The 18,090-nt window shown below is 38.0% G+C and overlaps 1 protein-coding gene across 10 annotated transcripts in view; it reads left to right on the top strand.

Annotated features, from left to right (window-relative positions):
* The window catches only part of MCTP2 (multiple C2 and transmembrane domain containing 2), a 242,141-nt gene that overhangs the window by 150,818 nt on the left and 73,233 nt on the right, over positions 1-18,090 (top strand). For all 10 annotated transcript variants that reach the window (XM_072798305.1, XM_072798333.1, XM_072798352.1 and 7 more), the window contains 3 exons: positions 5,285-5,386; positions 8,045-8,119; positions 9,962-10,081. In XM_072798305.1, coding sequence (XP_072654406.1) covers positions 5,285-5,386; positions 8,045-8,119; positions 9,962-10,081 — 297 coding nt within the window. The remainder of the gene's footprint in view (positions 1-5,284; positions 5,387-8,044; positions 8,120-9,961; positions 10,082-18,090) is intronic.

Here is an 18,090-nt window from a genome sequence, read left to right as displayed (position 1 = left end):
AGATACAGTAATTACCCACGGCCACACAGATGCTAAATGCCAGAAATGGGAATTGAATCTAAGTCTGGCTTCCCAGTCCTACCATGGCCCACCACTAATAAACATGGGAAAGACAATGTGCAGTCTCATTAGTTGGAAAAAAGAAAAAGCACATATTAAAAAAACCTGAGGCCATTTTCTTCCCTTGAAATTGCTGTATATTAAATAAAAATGCCTGCAGTTGGCAAGGTTGCAAGGAAATGGATAGGCTTATTCACCAAGGCTAGGACTAGAAATTAATATCGCATTTTAGGAGGGCTAACTAGCAGTACTTGGCCAAAACCACAAGAACAGGCATATCCTATGACTCGGCAATTCCATCTCTAGGAATATATTTTTGGGAATGCATCATGGATGCATAGAGGTAGCTATATATAAAATCATCAGTGTTTACAGTTAAAAATTGGAGACAGTGATTTACAATGGATTGGTTAATTATAGAATCTTCATGAGGTGAAGGATTACTCTGAATTATGTACAAGAATTGATTATTACATTGGGGATGTTTCCTATGGCTTTTTTTTTAATTTAAAAGACAAGTGATTAATAAGTATATAAATGAATATAAGACTAAGAATAGATATTATTTAATGAGCAGTTTCTACTTGTCACTCTTTACTGCTTTCTGCTGATTTTTTCATAGCAACCTCTGAGATACGTATAATTTTTTATTCACACTTCACAGATTAGGAAACTGTCAAACAGAGGGAGTTATGTAACTTGTCCAAAGTTATTCAGTCAATCTGAGGCAGAGTCAGAATTTAAACTCAGTTCATCTGCCTCTGGAGTCCCAAATTTTATCAAATACACTACAATCCTATTTTCATAAGTAAATACAAATGTACATTAAAAACTAGAGATGTGTGTTTACTTGTTTTAAAAAATATAATATTGTAAAAACTTTTTAAACCATTTTTGTAAATTTTACATAATTCTTATATATAAGAATATATATAATATATAGATTACATAGTATATATATAAAAGTAATATATATATATATTATTTTTGTAAGATAGCTTATATTTTAGAGAGAGGAATTGATAAATGCTGGGTCCACCAAAGTTTCCTGCCATTTCCAAGGTTCTGAGCTGGGTTTTGGGTGGGATGGATGGCCTCAAAAGGGAGAAGAAGTGGATATAAATGGTAAGGGTCAGGGTAATGAGTTCAGTGTCATCTCCCCTGGCAGGTGGTTGACTTTATAGTCAGGGCAAATAATAACCTGTGGGCATTTTCATTTCCGTTGCCATTTGGGTTTGTTTGTATGTAATTCATGCCGTTGGAAGCAGGCCTGCTTCCAAGTAGGGATATGAATGTGAATTACTACCAAGTAAAGAGTATTTATTTTCCTCTTACCCAGCCACATGTCTGTCCTCTTCTCATTTTATTAGAGAGTCATTTTGTATATATGCATCAGCTAGGACCAACTGTTGTATTGTGATGTTGTCACATTGAAGTATTTCCCCCTTTGCATGGAAAGAAAAGTGTTTGATTAGCAGCATGCTTGTTTATACCCAGATACTTTCCACTTTTTCACAGGTGGGTCAAGCTGAGGGATAAATATGACTCTTTATTTTGGATTTTGCTCTTAAATATGTATCTTCCCTCCCTAAACCAGTTGATGGATTTTATGCATATTGATTCTGATTAACTTTTCTATTGCATCAGTTGGTAACTGGTCCAGTCAAGGAAATTTATAGAAAAGCATAATAATGATAATTCTTTAAAGAGAGTTTGAGATGAGAAAACAATTTTGTTCCCTATTCCACATAATCAACTTCTGTTATATGCTGATTAAAAAAATATTTCCTAAAAAATGAATGTAGTATCTTTTTGACTAAAAACTTATTCATCCAACTTTTAAAAAGTTACTCATATTTACTATCAAAAAGCTTTTTTAAGAAGATTTAAAATTCTTTTAAGTAGAAAAAATTATTGAATAGTTAAAAGATGATTTCAGGTCAGATTCAAATCTAAACCAGACTGTCTTCTTTATAATTTGTCCTTTGGCTCCAAAATCCTGAATCATTACTCAACAAAACAAAACAAAACAAAAAAACAAAAACAAAAAAACTTCCTGTACTCTTGTATTCACTGGCTAATTTAACCAGGAATTAACTGTTATGCACTTGATAAAAGCTTTCTGATATATTGTTTATGAAAATAAAGGGATATGCAAATGCCCATTTCCTTGATTGTTGAAGTCAGTTTCTAATTAGATTAAATCTATGTTACTGTTCTGCAGAAGTGCTTTCCTCAAATGATTGCCCAGTATCTGTGCTCTTCACCTCTGAATAGATGAACATGCAAAATGTGTGTGATAAGTCAATCTGAAGAATTTTCTCATAACGGGTGAAAGACATTGTCTGTTTTTTTATTCAATGACCTTTATCTTGGAATGAAATTAAATCATCCCAGATGTCAACCCAGGAAGACTCTCCAAATGAACTTAGAGACCGCCTTTTGTCACAAATCGAAAACTGTATAGTTGTTTTTTGCCTTGGTCAACAGAGACTTAAAAATTAATTTTAGGTCTTCATTTAAGTGACTATCTCCTACCTAAAAGATGAAGGTATATATAGATTCTTTGCTCTAAATTTTCTTTTGGCTGTGTTTTAATTGTCCTATTTATTAGAGGTTTTATAAACAGTTTCATAAACTGCCAGAAATGATTTTCTGAGTTCTATGTATAAATTACAAACATAATTCTCTTGACAGGAAGAATATGGTTAGCTTTCCTTTCCTGTTGTTTAGATGCTCTCATATAGCAGTTTTGCAAGTTGAGATGCTACAGAACTTTTTATCCTATATTCTTGTGTTGGAAGTTCCTATATTATATAAAGACTGTGAAAAATGAAAATCTTTTAAAAATACTCCCTTTGATCACTTTTTCAGTGTTGAATATGCTAAATATTCAAATACATTGACCTGCTCTTAAATTAAACATATCCCAATACAAAGTAGGATATTTCCTCTTTCCCTTACTCTCCCTTTTCCCAAAAGATATTCCTATAGCAGACAGACTGAGAAATTGGTATCAACCAAATGTTCATCAATAGGAAAATTAATAAATGAGTAAGTTCATATTCTGAATATTATATAGCAGTTTAAAGAAAACCAGATCTGTGTACTATATACACATTATCAAATCATATTGATTGATAAATACAAAGTGAGGTTCAAAATACAGTTTCACACAGAAAGAATTTAAATTACTTTTTTCAAGGGGATATTTATGAATATAAATTCTCAGTACAAATTTAGGAAGGATACACGCCAAATTCTGATCTAATTTCTGTCTGGGGATGGGATTGTGAGATTTGTAGAAGTTCAAAGGGATTTTTGTGTTGTTTCTTTTCTGTAATCTTTCAAACATTTTACAAATGTGTAAACTTATAATTGATATGCTTTAAGATAATATTATATGAAAGTACCCAACATGAATAGCCTATATGATATCTCTAGCTTTAATAACTGATTTAACATCCCTGGGTGGATTCTGTGTTTTGCTGACACAATAGTAGCACATTTGAAAAAGAGGAAAAGATCATTTACAAAGAAATCACCCCCCCCCCCCAAATTACTATAAAATATATTTTTTTCTACCGATACCTCATGTTCTTCTGTTGCCCTTTCCTAACCCTGAAGAAATCATGGAAATTTTAAGATAACAGTACAATGACTGTGGGTTGAGGCACAGCTAAATTGGACTGAATTCAGGTTGGCAAATTGTCATGCTGTTTTTGTATTTATTTCTTTCAACTTTAACACCCACAATTTATTAAGTGAGACTGTGGATAAAAGAGGAAGCTCAGAATCCTGTTTGGACACCGTTTAGGAAGGAAACCAGGTCTTTATGGGGCACCCCCTTCCTCTTAGCCACTGGCCAGGAAAACCATCTTTCTGTTTAAAACCTATTCAATCTGAGAGGTGGGGTGACTTTGGGAAGGAAGGTGACCTCTCCCTTGTAAAGTGTAATGGCTCTGTTTCCCCCATGACTTATTCAACTCATTTCCACCACTGTTTATAAGAACACTTGTGCTGAATACTTGTAGTGACAGCAATAGTCAGTTAAAATATGGCTCAAATTTCATGCCATCAAATTTCCTACATTATTTCAAATCTTTGATTATTATAATCCTAAATGGAGCTTTTGTTAGTTCAAGTTTTGCTGATGTCCTTTTGGAGTTACCAGGTATTCTTCTTACAAGCCAGAAGTTTAATCAATGCAGTATACTGCTGTGTAATCATAAAAAGCAAGGCTGGTTTTGAATCTGGAAAGTGAATGCCTTGATGGGACCCACATCATTTCTAAAATGGTACAAGAAGTATTTTTCTTGGATGCCTTACATGTTGGGGTCCACTAGCAGATTAGGGTCTGGAAGTGATGTGACCTGTTGGCTGAGAGATGATATCAGAGGCACTTGTTTATTTTGAAAACTACTCAGCATTTTGTGCATTGTAAATATTTTTGATTTTGACTTCAGCTTCAGCTCCTCGTGAATTGAATTTGCATTGCTTCATGGCTGTGAAACACTGATCATCTTATTAAAATCAGTTCCTTTATTTCTTAAAAATATTTTAAGAACCACTTTATTTGGGGATAATTTTAGATTTACAGGAAAGTTGCAAGGATAATTGGAGTTCCTATGTACCCCTTGGCTTGTTTCCCCTAATAATGTTAACTCTTCACATTGCCATGGTACATTTATCAAAACTAAAAAAAGAAAACAGACGTTGTGCATTACTGTTAACTAAACTTTGGTCTTTATTTGTATATTACCAGTTCTTCCACTAATGTCCTTTTTCTGTTCTGGGATCCAACCCAGAGTACCACATTGCATTTAATCATCTTATCTCCTTCAGTCTTCTGAATTGTGACAACTTCTGAGGCTTTCCTTTTTCCCATGACCTTGGCAATCTTGAGACATACTGGCCAGGAATTTTGTAAGATATTAATCATTTCTAATCAATGAAAATGGGTAACATCTGAGATTCTTGAAGGAAAGCCCATGTAGACCTACTAATAACTTGTATGACTAATTTTTCATTATTAACCCAGTTTCAGCCTGCTGATTGTTACTTTATCTTCTCAATTATAACAGCACCCTAGATTTTAAGGTCGATGTATGATGGATTTACTATTTGCTGAATATCTGCTTCATCTGTGTGTGCATTGTGCAGTTTCAACTTTGCCAGTTCAAACTCCACAGAAAGTTGGTATTTTACCTATTGTTTATGACAGATTCGAGATGGACAACCGAATTGCTACGTATTGAAGAATAAAGATTTAGAACAAGCTTTTAAAGGAGCTATTTACTTGGAGATGGACCTCATATATAATCCGGTAAGTCTAGCTGGGCCATCCATACCCTCCAGCTTCTCTGTACCTAAAGTAAAAGATGACCAGCTTGGCAAGACTCAAATTCATGTAAAAGTGTTTCAGAAATGTTGCAGTGAGAGAGAGAAACAGGGTTTTAAACCTCAGCTGTAAAATCAATGCCAGACAATCCAGTTTTTAACTGGTATTAACCCCTTGAGCCAGTAGAAATGATGGTGTTTAATTTCCAGTACATCTCAATGTCAAGGAAAAAAATTTTTAAAAAAGGAGAAATTAGTTTGTTAGCAGCTTTATTGCCTGTAATCTTCTCTAAGGCCACAGCTGGTGGTCAGACAGAGGTCTTTGCAAGCCCCTGACATGTTATTTAATTGTTACAGTAGCTGTCCAGCTATCCAATACTACCAAAACAAGTAATTACTCATTTAGAAACTGCAATTTAGGAGGAACTTTTCAAACATATCTTAAACCTTTAGTTTAATATAAAATATGTGAATACTCATTTGCCAATCCTTCGCTCTGGTCATAAAATTTGTTTTTTATACCATGGATTTATTGTGTTCTATAACATATTCCTTGCATAAATATGCTCATAATATATATAGTCGTATCTAGTTTCAGGTTTCTTTTAAAGTGGAGATCTACTTTATCTACTAAGATACAAAACAATCTGAATATAGAAATTTCCAGACTGTTTTTCCCCCCATAAAATTATTAACTCAAAAACTATCTTTTTAGGGATGGACCTTTATCAAGGCTTTCTAGAACAACCCACATTTAAAGTCTTCTGGCCTATGCTGGGGTTTCAATAATTTATATGATAATTGATTAAAATATGGAATTATAATACTGGGCAAAACTGGCATAAACAAGTTTGGGAGTTCGCACAGTCGATTTGATTATTGTGAGCAGAGATTCCTCGACATGCAAAGAACTAGCCTACTTACTGTGACCATGCATATGCCGTGTATCTGCAGTAGGTTCCAGAAAGGAAAAGGAGAAAGCAGGTTAATCCAGTTAGTGGTAGAAATGAATGTAGGGTAATGGAGCTTTTACAGTAATTATAAGAATGGCTGCCATTTAGTGGCCACCTGCAATGGGCCAGGCTCTGACATTATTGCATTTAATCCTCACAATAAACCTGGTAAATAGGTATCATTAATGCCATTCGACAACGAGCAAATGGAATTAAATAACGGAGCTGATTGACAAATAAATAAATGAGTCAGCAACTTTCTGATTTTGCAGTGATTCCTGTGCCACCCTGCTTCTTGTTTATTGTATTTAAGAATTACTCATAAAATCATCCTGGGATACCTGGGTGGCTCAGTGTTTGAGCATCTACCTTCGCCCAGGGTGTGATCCCAGGGTTCTGGGATCGAGTCCCACATCGAGTCCCTGCATGGAGTCTGCTTCTCCCTCTGCCTGTGTCTCTGCCTCTCACTCTGTGTGTCTCTCATGAATAAATAAATAAATCTTTAAAAATATTTTAAAAAATAAAATAATCCTCTTTTTTTTCCCATTTAGTTCCCTTTTTCCCCCAAGGAAATCCTCTGTGCCTCTTATTCCACAGGCAACTCCTCATTTCCTGCTTCTTCCTGGCAAGCCCTTGTATATAGACTCTACACAATTCAAACCTGAGACTGAAGGAAGAACATTTACAAGGAAAAGATGTCAGTTGTGTTATTTTCCATCTGTCCATCTGATGGAAAGCAGAAGGACTTGAATTTTATTCTTTGGGCTTTTCTGAAGTATGGTGAGCGGGACAAACTACTAATGCTTTCTAAGCCTCAGCATATTCCCCATAAAATGGGTCTCAAAGGACTCACTTATGTACTTTTCCATATACTTGAGAGAAAATGCGATGCTGTGTGGAAAGGTGTTTTTACAAGCCAGGAACTGATTTTCTTTCGCAGGAAAGCTATTCTTGGTGAAAATTTCCTTCAAAAACTTGATGGGAAGGTAGGTGTAGTTTTTAGACCTGATGATACATTCAGAGTGTACCCTTCTGTAGATATCACAAGCTTGTCCCATTTGTGTTTTCTTACTTTGCCACAAAGAGGTGTTTTAATTTTTAATAGACAATTCAAAATATTAGGTCTGCCTGGGAGAGACCATCATCTTTGTCATGGAAGAAATCTTTAAAAAAGATTAGTTGGGGAGCCTCATGAACCCAGGCTCTTTTTTTTTTTTTTTTTTAAGATCTTATTTATTTATTCATGAGAGACCTAGAGAAGCAGAGACACAGGCAGAGGGAGAAGCAGGCTTCCCGCAGGGAGCCGGATGCAGGACTCGATCCCAGGACCCCAGGATCGGATCATGACCTGATGACCTGAGCCAAAGGCAGACACTCAACCACTGAGCCACCCAGGTGCCCCTCAACAGTGGTTTAAAATACCTCCACTGGTATGCAAAATGGATACAACACTCTGGAGTTCCCCAGTCAGATCTGGTCTGACCTGCCCAATTGTGCTGGTGAAATGAGATTCCCAGGAACACAGCGGAGTGCCCCCCTCCCCAATCCCTCTGCTCCCTGCCAAGGGTCTTAGGGTCAGAAGATAGTGGTTTCCATATTTTTCCCAGTCATTAACAAGAAAGAGAGAAGAATGAAGTCTATTTAAATGCTGCTTAAAAAAAAACCAAAACAAAACAATGATGTCTTTCTAGGTCAAAGCAAGCATTAGGACCTTTACTCCCAGAGAAAAGCGCTTTGTTGAAGATAGCCGCAAGCTGTCCAAAAAGGTAGGTGGGTACAGTCAGCTGGCTTCTGGTACACTCAGTACCGGAAGTGCTTATTCCTCCCTACTTAGCATCCCTCCCTCCCTCCCTCCCTTCCTTCCTTCCTTCCTTCCTCCCTTCCCTCCCTCCCTCCCACCCTCCCACCCTCCTTCCACCTCCACTCCTTCCTCCTCCTTATCCCCTCTGTCCCAGAATGAGGACCTCAGGCAGCAGGCTAAGAAGGAAAAGACTGGAAGCCTAGATGTTGGATGAAGTAGGTGTCAGCCCTCCATTTTGTCTCCCAGGTCATTCTATCAAGGAAGATTCCTCGACTTGGCTTGCCCAGCTGGCCTCAATCACTTCAGGCCCTTTCAGCCTCCTCCTCGCAGGAGGCCTTTACCACCTTGGCCCCACCGAGATCTTCGGGGCCTCTAGCCTCAAGCTCCCCCAAGCTGCTCCTACCAAGTTTGTATTTTCTAAATAGTTGGAATATGTTGGTGTTTTACCTCATTTTTAGTTAAGTGTCTCCTGCCTGTTTCTCTTCATTTCTCCACACACACAGTTTAAGAAAAAAGGGAGGATCAGGGCCCAGTAGGAGGAAGTTTTGCATTTTTTTTTAAGCATGACCTTTATGTTTCTTTTCAGAGTCCCTCCCTGTCTTATTCAGACGCAGTTCAGGATTTCACTCTGTACCTATTGTCCCTCTTCAGTTGTGTAACAAAGAACAAAGTGTCCCCTTTTTCAAGTGTTTATTACTTCCACCACTTCCTGTGGGGTGAGCAGCTGTGGATGACATAAAGCAGTTAAATATAAATGCATCTCCTCATCCCTTTGTTTCCCGTGAACTTCTGGGCACACTTGGGAAAGGCCTGGAATGTCTTCTGAAGGGAGCATCCCAATGTTTTGTTTTGGTCTGCCATAACATGGAGTGTAATATTTATTTGGTGTAATCTGAGTAAATGGCTTTTACTATTATTATTATTACTGCCTGTGCCCTCTTTACTTGAAAGTTAAAACCTAAGTAGGGGTAGGTGGGGGTAGAGCAGCTTTGCAAACAAGTTGAAATGAATCTGCCTGCAAAGGGGAGAAAAGACGTTTCTTTTGCCAAACAGGACCTCCCTCCACATGGGGTGGCTTTGGGCTCTGAGAGCTCCAGGGGATTTGGGGCTGCAGTCCTGGGACCTGTAGGGATCCTCCCTGTGTGCCTCTCACCACTGTGGGTGTCCAGATTTTTACCCGGTTGAAGCTTGTGCTTTTGATGCAGGTACTTGAGACCACTTACCATGTGGCAAGCACTTTTCAAAGGCCCTTAACTTTCTTCACTGTCTACAAGGTGAATACTAAGATCCACCCCATCCTAGAAGACAAGAGAGGTTAGGAAACTGGTCTTAGGTTGCACAGCTAGGAGGTAGAAGAGCTGGATTCTCCTCCCAGAATTATGCTTTCCTGTAGACCTTTTCTTCTGGATGACATGAGCTAGAATACTTACACATCTAATTTCTACAATAAATCCATCCATTTCCTTCTAAACTAAACAGTATAGATTCTCTCTCTCTCTCTCTCTCTCTCTCTCTCTCTCACACACACCAAATGCCCTGCTGCTATAGCTTTTACCAGCTCAGTTTTGTCCTGAATATTATTGAAACAGGCTATTCTCCATCAAAGAGTCATAAAGTACATTGTATTTTTCCCCGCTATGGATGATGGTGTCTTAAAAAGAATTTTAGAGGAAGCTTTAGGACTTTTCCGTCGTATTCTATTTTTTAATTGGCAACTATACAAAATATAATTTAAATGAGCTGCCTGTTCTAAAGAGAATATTTGGAGTATTTAAATCTAGGTCCTTGTTTTCCATTTTTTTATTAGATCTTATCAAGAGATGTAGACCGTGTGAAAAGAATCACCATGGCAATGTGGAATACAATACAGTTCCTTAAAAGCTGCTTCCAGTGGGAATCCACATTGAGAAGTACAGTGGCATTCGTGGTAAGCTTCTTTTTTTATGTTCAAATTATTTGCTTCTGAGTAAGTCCCAAATCCAAATGCAGATGGGCTTTATTTTACTGACATGAAGCAGAATAATACACATTCAACATAGCTGAAGTTCACTATAAAGAAACTTTAAAACATAAATGGTATCCATTCATCTTTCTGAAATACATTGCAGCATAGATGAATATATTGATGTCTAAGACTATACTTACATCAGATTTACCCTTGGAAATCCCTTAAATTACCCAAATCTTACCCAAGTACTATCTCTCAGTAAGTTTAAGAGACTTAATGTTTTATATATGTTTAAATGTTTTTTTTTCCACTCAGAAATGTGTCTTTATGTATGATGATGATGATTATTATTATTATTTTAAGATTTTATTTGTTTATTCATGCGATACACAGAGAGAGGCAGAGACAGAGGGAGAAGCAGGCTCCCCACAAGGAGCCTGATGTGGGACTCGATTCCGGGATCAGGTCATGAGCTGAAGGCAGACGCTCAACCACTGAGCTATCCAGGCGTCCCTGGTGATTATTATTATATTAACCTTGTCCCTTTAGTCCCTCCATTGTGCCTGTTTCTCTTCCTGTGTCCCAGTGAATGCTGCTGCTTTTTGGAAAATGACTATTGAAAAATCACCTGACTAAACTTGTCTAATTTATGTTTTAAGTAAATATTCCCAAACTTTGATGTAAAAACATTTATTCATATCAAACCACTTGAGTTACTTGACAAGGTAACCCAGTACCACCTAAGAGAGTGACCAATGCACATGGCATGCACTCTTTCTTCTCCCTGATAATGCTGGCCATCCTTATGAGCTTAATAAAAATCACAAAATCTTAGAAGAGCGACAAGAGATCTCAGGCCCACTGAAGTTAACCGCTGAGAGTCCAAGAATCTTGTAAGGACTCGAAGTGCCTTCACCTGACATCTTGGGGCACTCTCCGCCATCTGTAAAAGGACTTGTTCTTGATGGGATTGGTAGTGTCAGACATGGGAGGAGAAATCCAATCTCTCAATTGCAAATCTTGTACCTTTTTATCACGCTTAATCTCTGCACTGTGCAGAGATCACAATAAAGCCTAATAGGATGTGTGAGTGGTTCTGAGTCATGCATGATCTTCGGTAAATGATGATTCTTCTGTCTGTTTTGTTTTGTTTTTTATTGGCAGTGCTCTCTCCTACTTCACAGGCATATCCTCATTAAAAACAGAATTAAAAAAAAATCAGCCTAAGATGGCAGTGGATTCAAGGTCACTCCCATCCTTATCACACAAACAAGTATATCAACTCTGCAAGAGTCTTTTTCTTTGCCATCGAGAATGTTCTGTTTGGTTTAATTAATTTTGGATTTTCATTACTCCAAGATGTAGTGGGTCTATGATGGCTGTAACCTGGGCCTTTAATATTCTCTGGTCTGAAGTTGCTAAAAACAATTAGCCTTAGTAAAAACATTAATAAGATTGTTATTAATCCATATCTGTCTTGTCTTGGCATGTATTCATCTCCTTTCCTTTCTTACATTCTCCTCAGCTGGGGGCTTCATGTGTTGGCTTCCTCTTCAGCCTCCCCACCTCCACTTCCCACCTGAATTCTCTTTAAAAAACTTTCCATGGAATGTTCTCTTGTGATTCTGGGCAAAAGAGGAAAGTCAACACAATTGGTGGCTTCTTCCAGTCAGCACCCCAGCCAGCCCCTGTGAAGAGGAGAGGATTTCCTCTTTCTTGAGCTTAATTTCTGGCACTGTGATTTTTAGAAAAACAGAGCTCCGTTGCACTGGCTTATGTAGGGGACTGACAGAAATGATTAATGGGCTGCCGGCCTGATCTGAAGAAAGATTAGAACAAATGAATAGAAATAAGTTGTCTACTAAAGGGACTTCTAAAAGGGAAGGGAGCTTTCGCAGTGGGGCCACTTGTGCACCGTCCGGTCCACTATACCGGGAAGCACTCTACCAGGCTGGCAGACACAGGCTGCCACTTCATCCTTTCAAGTCACTGTAGCCCACAAAATGGAAGATAAACGCGGGGCTCTTGTTGCTGGTCCTCCATGGTGGGATTTTGCAAGGAGACATGGGTTTGTGAGACTAGGGGAGTGGCCAGTGTGTGTGTGTGTGTGTGTGTGTGTGTGTGTGTGTGTGTGTTTTGGGAGACATTTCCCAACCAACATCATTGAGAAAATGCAGTCAGTTAGGAATGACATGACACCTGCACAAACCTTTTCTCTGCAGGTACTAGAATGAGGAGTGCTCCCTTAAAAGCATTTAGTTTTCCATTTTAATTTGCAATTCTGTGTTTGAATGTTCATATTATGTCTACTTTGACTAGCTGTGGCAGATCTCTGAGATACTAGAGATACAGAGAGGTGGTATCTTCCCTCCCTAAGCCGATAAAGTGTCATCTTCTTAGAGAATGTTTTTGTTGCCATTATCATCATCATCATTCCAAAACTATTTCTGCTCCTAAAGCAAGAGCACATAAAGAAAATGTACTTTTAGGATAAAATAAGAATACATATATATTGGTCTCCCATATTATTTTTTAAGATTATGGGTATCTAAGCCTTCAGTTTTGGGGATAACATTTTGATTTTATGCATCTTGTCTGATACTTATGTTAGCCTCCTGTAGAGTGTCTGGATGATGGTTTTACACGTTGGGTCCACAACTAGCTATGGTCCTGTATCCCTGACTCTGTGGGACCCTGTTAAGGGTTGTCTTTCTGCAAAGTGTTGGATGCTCAGGTGACCTGCGCCAGGGAGAGGAAGGGCTCCAGTGGTGCCAAAGCCCTGCTTCTTCTCTTCCTTGCTCCACTGTGTAGTGGCCAGGTTTGTCGTGGTACACGCTAATTGTCTCCTGCAATCTACTGACAACAGGATGCTGTTACTGGTCCTTATTCATTGGTATCACAGTGTGTTCATGGTTCGTCCACTTGCCTTGGCATTACAGGGACAGAACAGTTTCATATTGCTCTGAAGTGAGGTCTCAGGCCAAGGTTTCACTAAACAATAGGACTGCATTTGAAGGCCATTCTGTATTACAGAGTAGATAAGGTGCATCTGAGGGTTCGCTTCTTAGGTGTAAAGAATCATTTCTGGGGAGCCAGTTCCCAGTGGGGCTTTGCCTTCTAGAGGGGGAAGCTTGCACCGCCAGCTAAGGGCAAAACTATAGGAATATTTTTTTCTTTTCTTATGTTTTGTCAGATAACATAAAATCGCCTATTAACATGATGTCAGTGTCTCTATTTTCAGATGATACAAAGCATGAACACTGCAGGATCATGTTTAGTATATTCTGGCTGTTAATTTTAAGACTTTAGGAAAGCAAAGCATATATTTTCTAAGGATTCCGATGGGTGTGTATACGAGTATGTCATATCTTGTTGAAAGCAGGGTTCAAGACAAGCGGCCTATAAAGATATAAGTCCACATGGTGTCTGGTCAGAAGTGGGTGGACAGACCTGTGAGGATTTATCTTACTAGACTGTCCAGGAGTAAACCTCTCCACCCTGGGATTGATTAATCCCCTCTCCACTTACATGGGTGGCTGTATTCCCAATACTCAGAGAAGAAAGTTGTCTTTACTTCACAGACATGTGCTACTTGAATGTTCCCTATACAGCTTAATTTGTCATAAGAACATAAATTTGGACTTCTGCAGAGTGGTCAAGCCATTCCAAATCATGCTTCTACAGGCTCAATTACCTTTTTGTTAGGATGACTTTTGAAAGTTTTGCTCATTTTGTCTTTTGAATCTTTCATCCAGGTTTTCTAGATATTCTACTGTGTTGCATTTTCGAGCTTTCCTTCTTATAAATTAAATGTGTATATATTTTCTCTTTTCTGCCCCCCAAAATCATCTTGTTAACTTTTCCAATGGAAAAACAAATTAATATGAGATGTCAGTTTACTGACCGAGGCCAAGGGTAACTAAAAATCATGCCTAGAAGAAGCACATCTGGGTATTTGTCTGTGAATGGATTTGTAATTGCACATGGTGTTTCATAGACCTGCACATGGCCATTCTCAGACCCAGACTTTCACCTCTAGGGGTCTTTAACAGCTCATATTTCAGTGCTTACTGTGTGTCAGGCGCTGTCCGAAGCATCTTGCAAATGTTAACTCATCTAATTCTCACCAATACCTGCTGATGTAGGTACTGGTTATTACCTTCTTTGTGCAGATGAGAAAAATGAACCCGTAGAGGTTAAATAGAGTGTCAGAGCTCATATGCTTTTAAGAGCCACAGCTGGGATATTAACCCAGACCATCAGGCTTCAGAGTCCATGTGTTTAACCATTGAACTGTACTACCTCTCACTGATATTCAGAATGCAGTGACTGTGGTCCTAGTATTTAAATAGATGATAATGACTCTGGGGATGACATTGGTCATTTCAGATATGTATTTGGATGTAATTAATGGGACTTAAGCCTTTTCTAAGATGTTTTGAGCGGGGGGAACCCTCATCATTGGAGTGGGAATAATTCTCAGTCATGGTCATTATATTCACAAGAGATGGAGCCAGATTTAAAGAGGCGAAACGTGGAAATGTCTGTACCATCTCTGGGGAACAGCCCAGACCCTGGGAATCACATGCACATGACATCCTTGGATTCTGGCTTGATGGTCTGGAAAATCTCAGTGGCTGGTTCCAGGCTGAGCCCCCAAATTCGAGACTGAGTTATTTTTACCCACTTTGCAAGGAAAGCTCTTATATGATGGAAAAGGGCTTTCAAGGAGAGTATGAAGGCTGAAAACAACTACATGAAAGGGCCATGGATGGAATCTATACTTTTGCCAGATTTTTTTTTTTTTTGAGAATTCCAGGTTGTTCAAAATAAGGGATATGAGTAGAGACAAGCACATTTATCTACATTAATGCATTCCTTCAAAATGTCTTAAGACAACAGTTATCCAGAGAGATAGACTTGTATTTCTAGTGTGTATGGAGGAGTAGGGGTTCTCTACTGTCTATCTCCCTGTTTTGGTACAAATACATTATTTAATATTAGGATGAATTGAATTTGTTCTCAAAAGGTAATTCTGCTTTGTGATGTTTCTGCTGTGGAACCAATCATTTATATGGGGTTTTTATTTGTTTGTTTTGTTTTCCTGTTGGGTACATGTATTTTACAAACCCCAATATTGTCTATGAAAAGACCTAAGGTTACATTATGGCATAAGTGCATTATTTTTTTTTCTTATGACAAAAAAGCATTTACTTGACAGATGGCATCATCAGAAGATTATTTTAAATAGCAAAGGTCTCCTAATGCTGTAAAAAAGGATTGCATTTTTTTTTTCAATTTCCCACCAGTCTTTCAGGCACACACCTATTGCTTCAAGGGAGGCAAGTCTGTGGGGCATTGATGGATTCCTTATTTTATTAAATTTTTACTTGGACATTTGATGTTAAAAAGTAATCTAAATCTACCGTATATCAATGGGTATCTTCATAAAGCTATGATTTTAACATCTGTGACTTTTTTCCTCAATTTTTTGAGTGTCAGAAAATGAAGAATTTCTTCTTCAGAGTCGACTGGGCCTGCAATATGATACATAATTTAAAACATCAATCAACCTCCCCTTCTCCAATAAGGTTAAGAATACAGTTCCCTACTTTCTTAGTGATATCCCATATTTAACATACATGAAATTCTTAGCTTGTAGAGATCCTGGAATGTTGAGCAATGTGAAACAATTTCACATCAAATGTAAAAACAACAGTAACAGTAATAGGATGGACCCTTCCAACCCACATGCCACATATGTGCTTAAACACAGACACACACACACAGACAGACACACACACGCACACACACACACACACATAGATCAAGAAGCAAAGATATTTGGGAAATAGGAAGCTTCTCCCTGGAACATTTTGTGAGAACAGCCTAGTTAGCATTTCATACGAGATCTTGAGGATTGCTCTGCCCATGATCCATTCTGTGGTCTAAAGAATGTTCAGATTGAATTTACTTTGCTACAAATAACAGCTATAATGGGAATTTTGTTTTAAAATAAGACTATTAAAATAGTGCTGGTCCATGTCTTTTTGATGCTTTTGATATTTATGTATTAACTGTGTCAAAAAGATTTACTACTTTAAGTTCTATCATCAATTTATTCACAACTAGATGCACCTGCATTTGATTAAACATTTGGTGGCTGTTTCCATATCCAGCAGAAGTTCGTTGTATGTGCGAAACAGACATCACTGCCTATTCAGTAGGTGTTTGCACAGTTGGAGTTCAAGATTAACGGTATTTCTCTAAAGCTGAAAAAAAATCCAGTTCCAATAACCATTTTATCTGTAGGAGGTGATATTTTTTGACATTTTAAGTGCATCCATATATACCTGTGTGCACAACGTGTAAATATATTATATAAAATGCTTAAAATATTTGCCAATTCATTGTTTTATTTATCATTTAGAAGATGAATCCCCAAATCTTCCTTTTCCCAGAGGACTACATAATACTCTTTCAAAAATATTTTTAAGGGTTTTCTCGGCATTTTTTTTCATCAGAACAATCCATCATTGCACATTGTGATTATAATTTTTACAACATAATTGCACCTTCTATTGACAACTTCTCAGGCATTAACTAATTATGCCATTTAATAAAATTACAGTAATTGCATTAAAAGATTATCTGTTGAAAATTTGAAAGGACACTCTTAACGATTCTAGCATATTTTCATATTTATATTTTCAACTTTATAATTGAATCGCACTTTCAGAATTGTAGCTAAGCTGACTGAAAGTGGTTGGTATTTTGTAGCATCTGAATTTTGACTAGTAAGCATTAGATCTTCATTTTTTTCTTAATTCCTGAAACAGCATACATTACCAACCTTCACATGGCCCCCTTAGATAACAAGTGAATGGTTAGCTCTAGATTTTGTATGATAGGTGCCAGCTCTATATGGGAACACTTTTGTCACTATCTACTGTCTCCCCTACACTTTCTGTTGGGAAGTACTCACACACACACACACACACACACACACACACACACACACACATCTTCTGCCTTCTGTGAGTTTGCTGGTGGTGAGCCATTGTCTTTTGCAAATTCCAGTGAATTCAGTCTAGTTCTCTCTACTGTCCAGAGATACCCTACTGTTAATTTGAACTTGGTCCCTGAGTTTAGGATCTTAAATCTTAGAGAAGAGATCTGGAGATTGGAAACTCCTGTCACCCCTTGACCCAGCCAATACTCTCTTCAAGCTTGCCCCATTCTTTTTACACTCACTTTCTACAACCATTGTCTGTCCAGTGTCTTATGCACTATTAGATAATGAAGTGCAGAGATGAATCTGTCATGCTAAACTCTCACCAGTCTCCTATCTACCCCCCACTCTTTTCCCATCTCCCTTCTCTCATCCCTCTTTCCCTCTTTCTCCTCCTCCTCCTCCTTATTTATATACCACTTCTCCTAGCCTCTCCCCAGCATTCCTCCCCATTTCTCTTGTTGCCCACCCCCTGCTTCTCTCCTCTGCTCTCCTCTTATATTTGAAATCAAAGCAGTGCCATTAAATGATTAGCATCCACCCTAAGGAAAATTAAATTTGTCCTTTGGAGATCAAATTAGATAATATGCATGGGAATATTTTAAAAATGTGAAATAGGCTACAAATGTGGGTAGGGATTATTATGTGATATGACTATTGGTAGGTATGCTGTTCTTCTAACTCAGAGAGAGGCCTCACTAGAGCAGGTGCAGACACATACATGCACATAGTTGCTGCTTCATCACAGAGAATGTTGTATGAGGACTTGTGGAAGACTTGTTCCAGGACAGGGTAGAAATGCAAATCATTGTATCATATGCCACATCATTTGTGTTCACTAGTCAACTATTTCTAGGGCTGATTCATGTGCCTAGCACCACCAAATGCCAAAGCGTGTGGTTCTGCCTTTAAAGCTACGAGAGTACTCTTCATGTTTGACCTAATAAATTAATTCTTCACATCAAAAATGGAGGAA

Source organism: Canis lupus, chromosome 2, assembly GCF_048164855.1.
Source record: "Canis lupus baileyi chromosome 2, mCanLup2.hap1, whole genome shotgun sequence".
NCBI lineage: Eukaryota > Metazoa > Chordata > Mammalia > Carnivora > Canidae > Canis > Canis lupus.
This window is presented reverse-complemented; position numbering and strand designations above follow the sequence as displayed.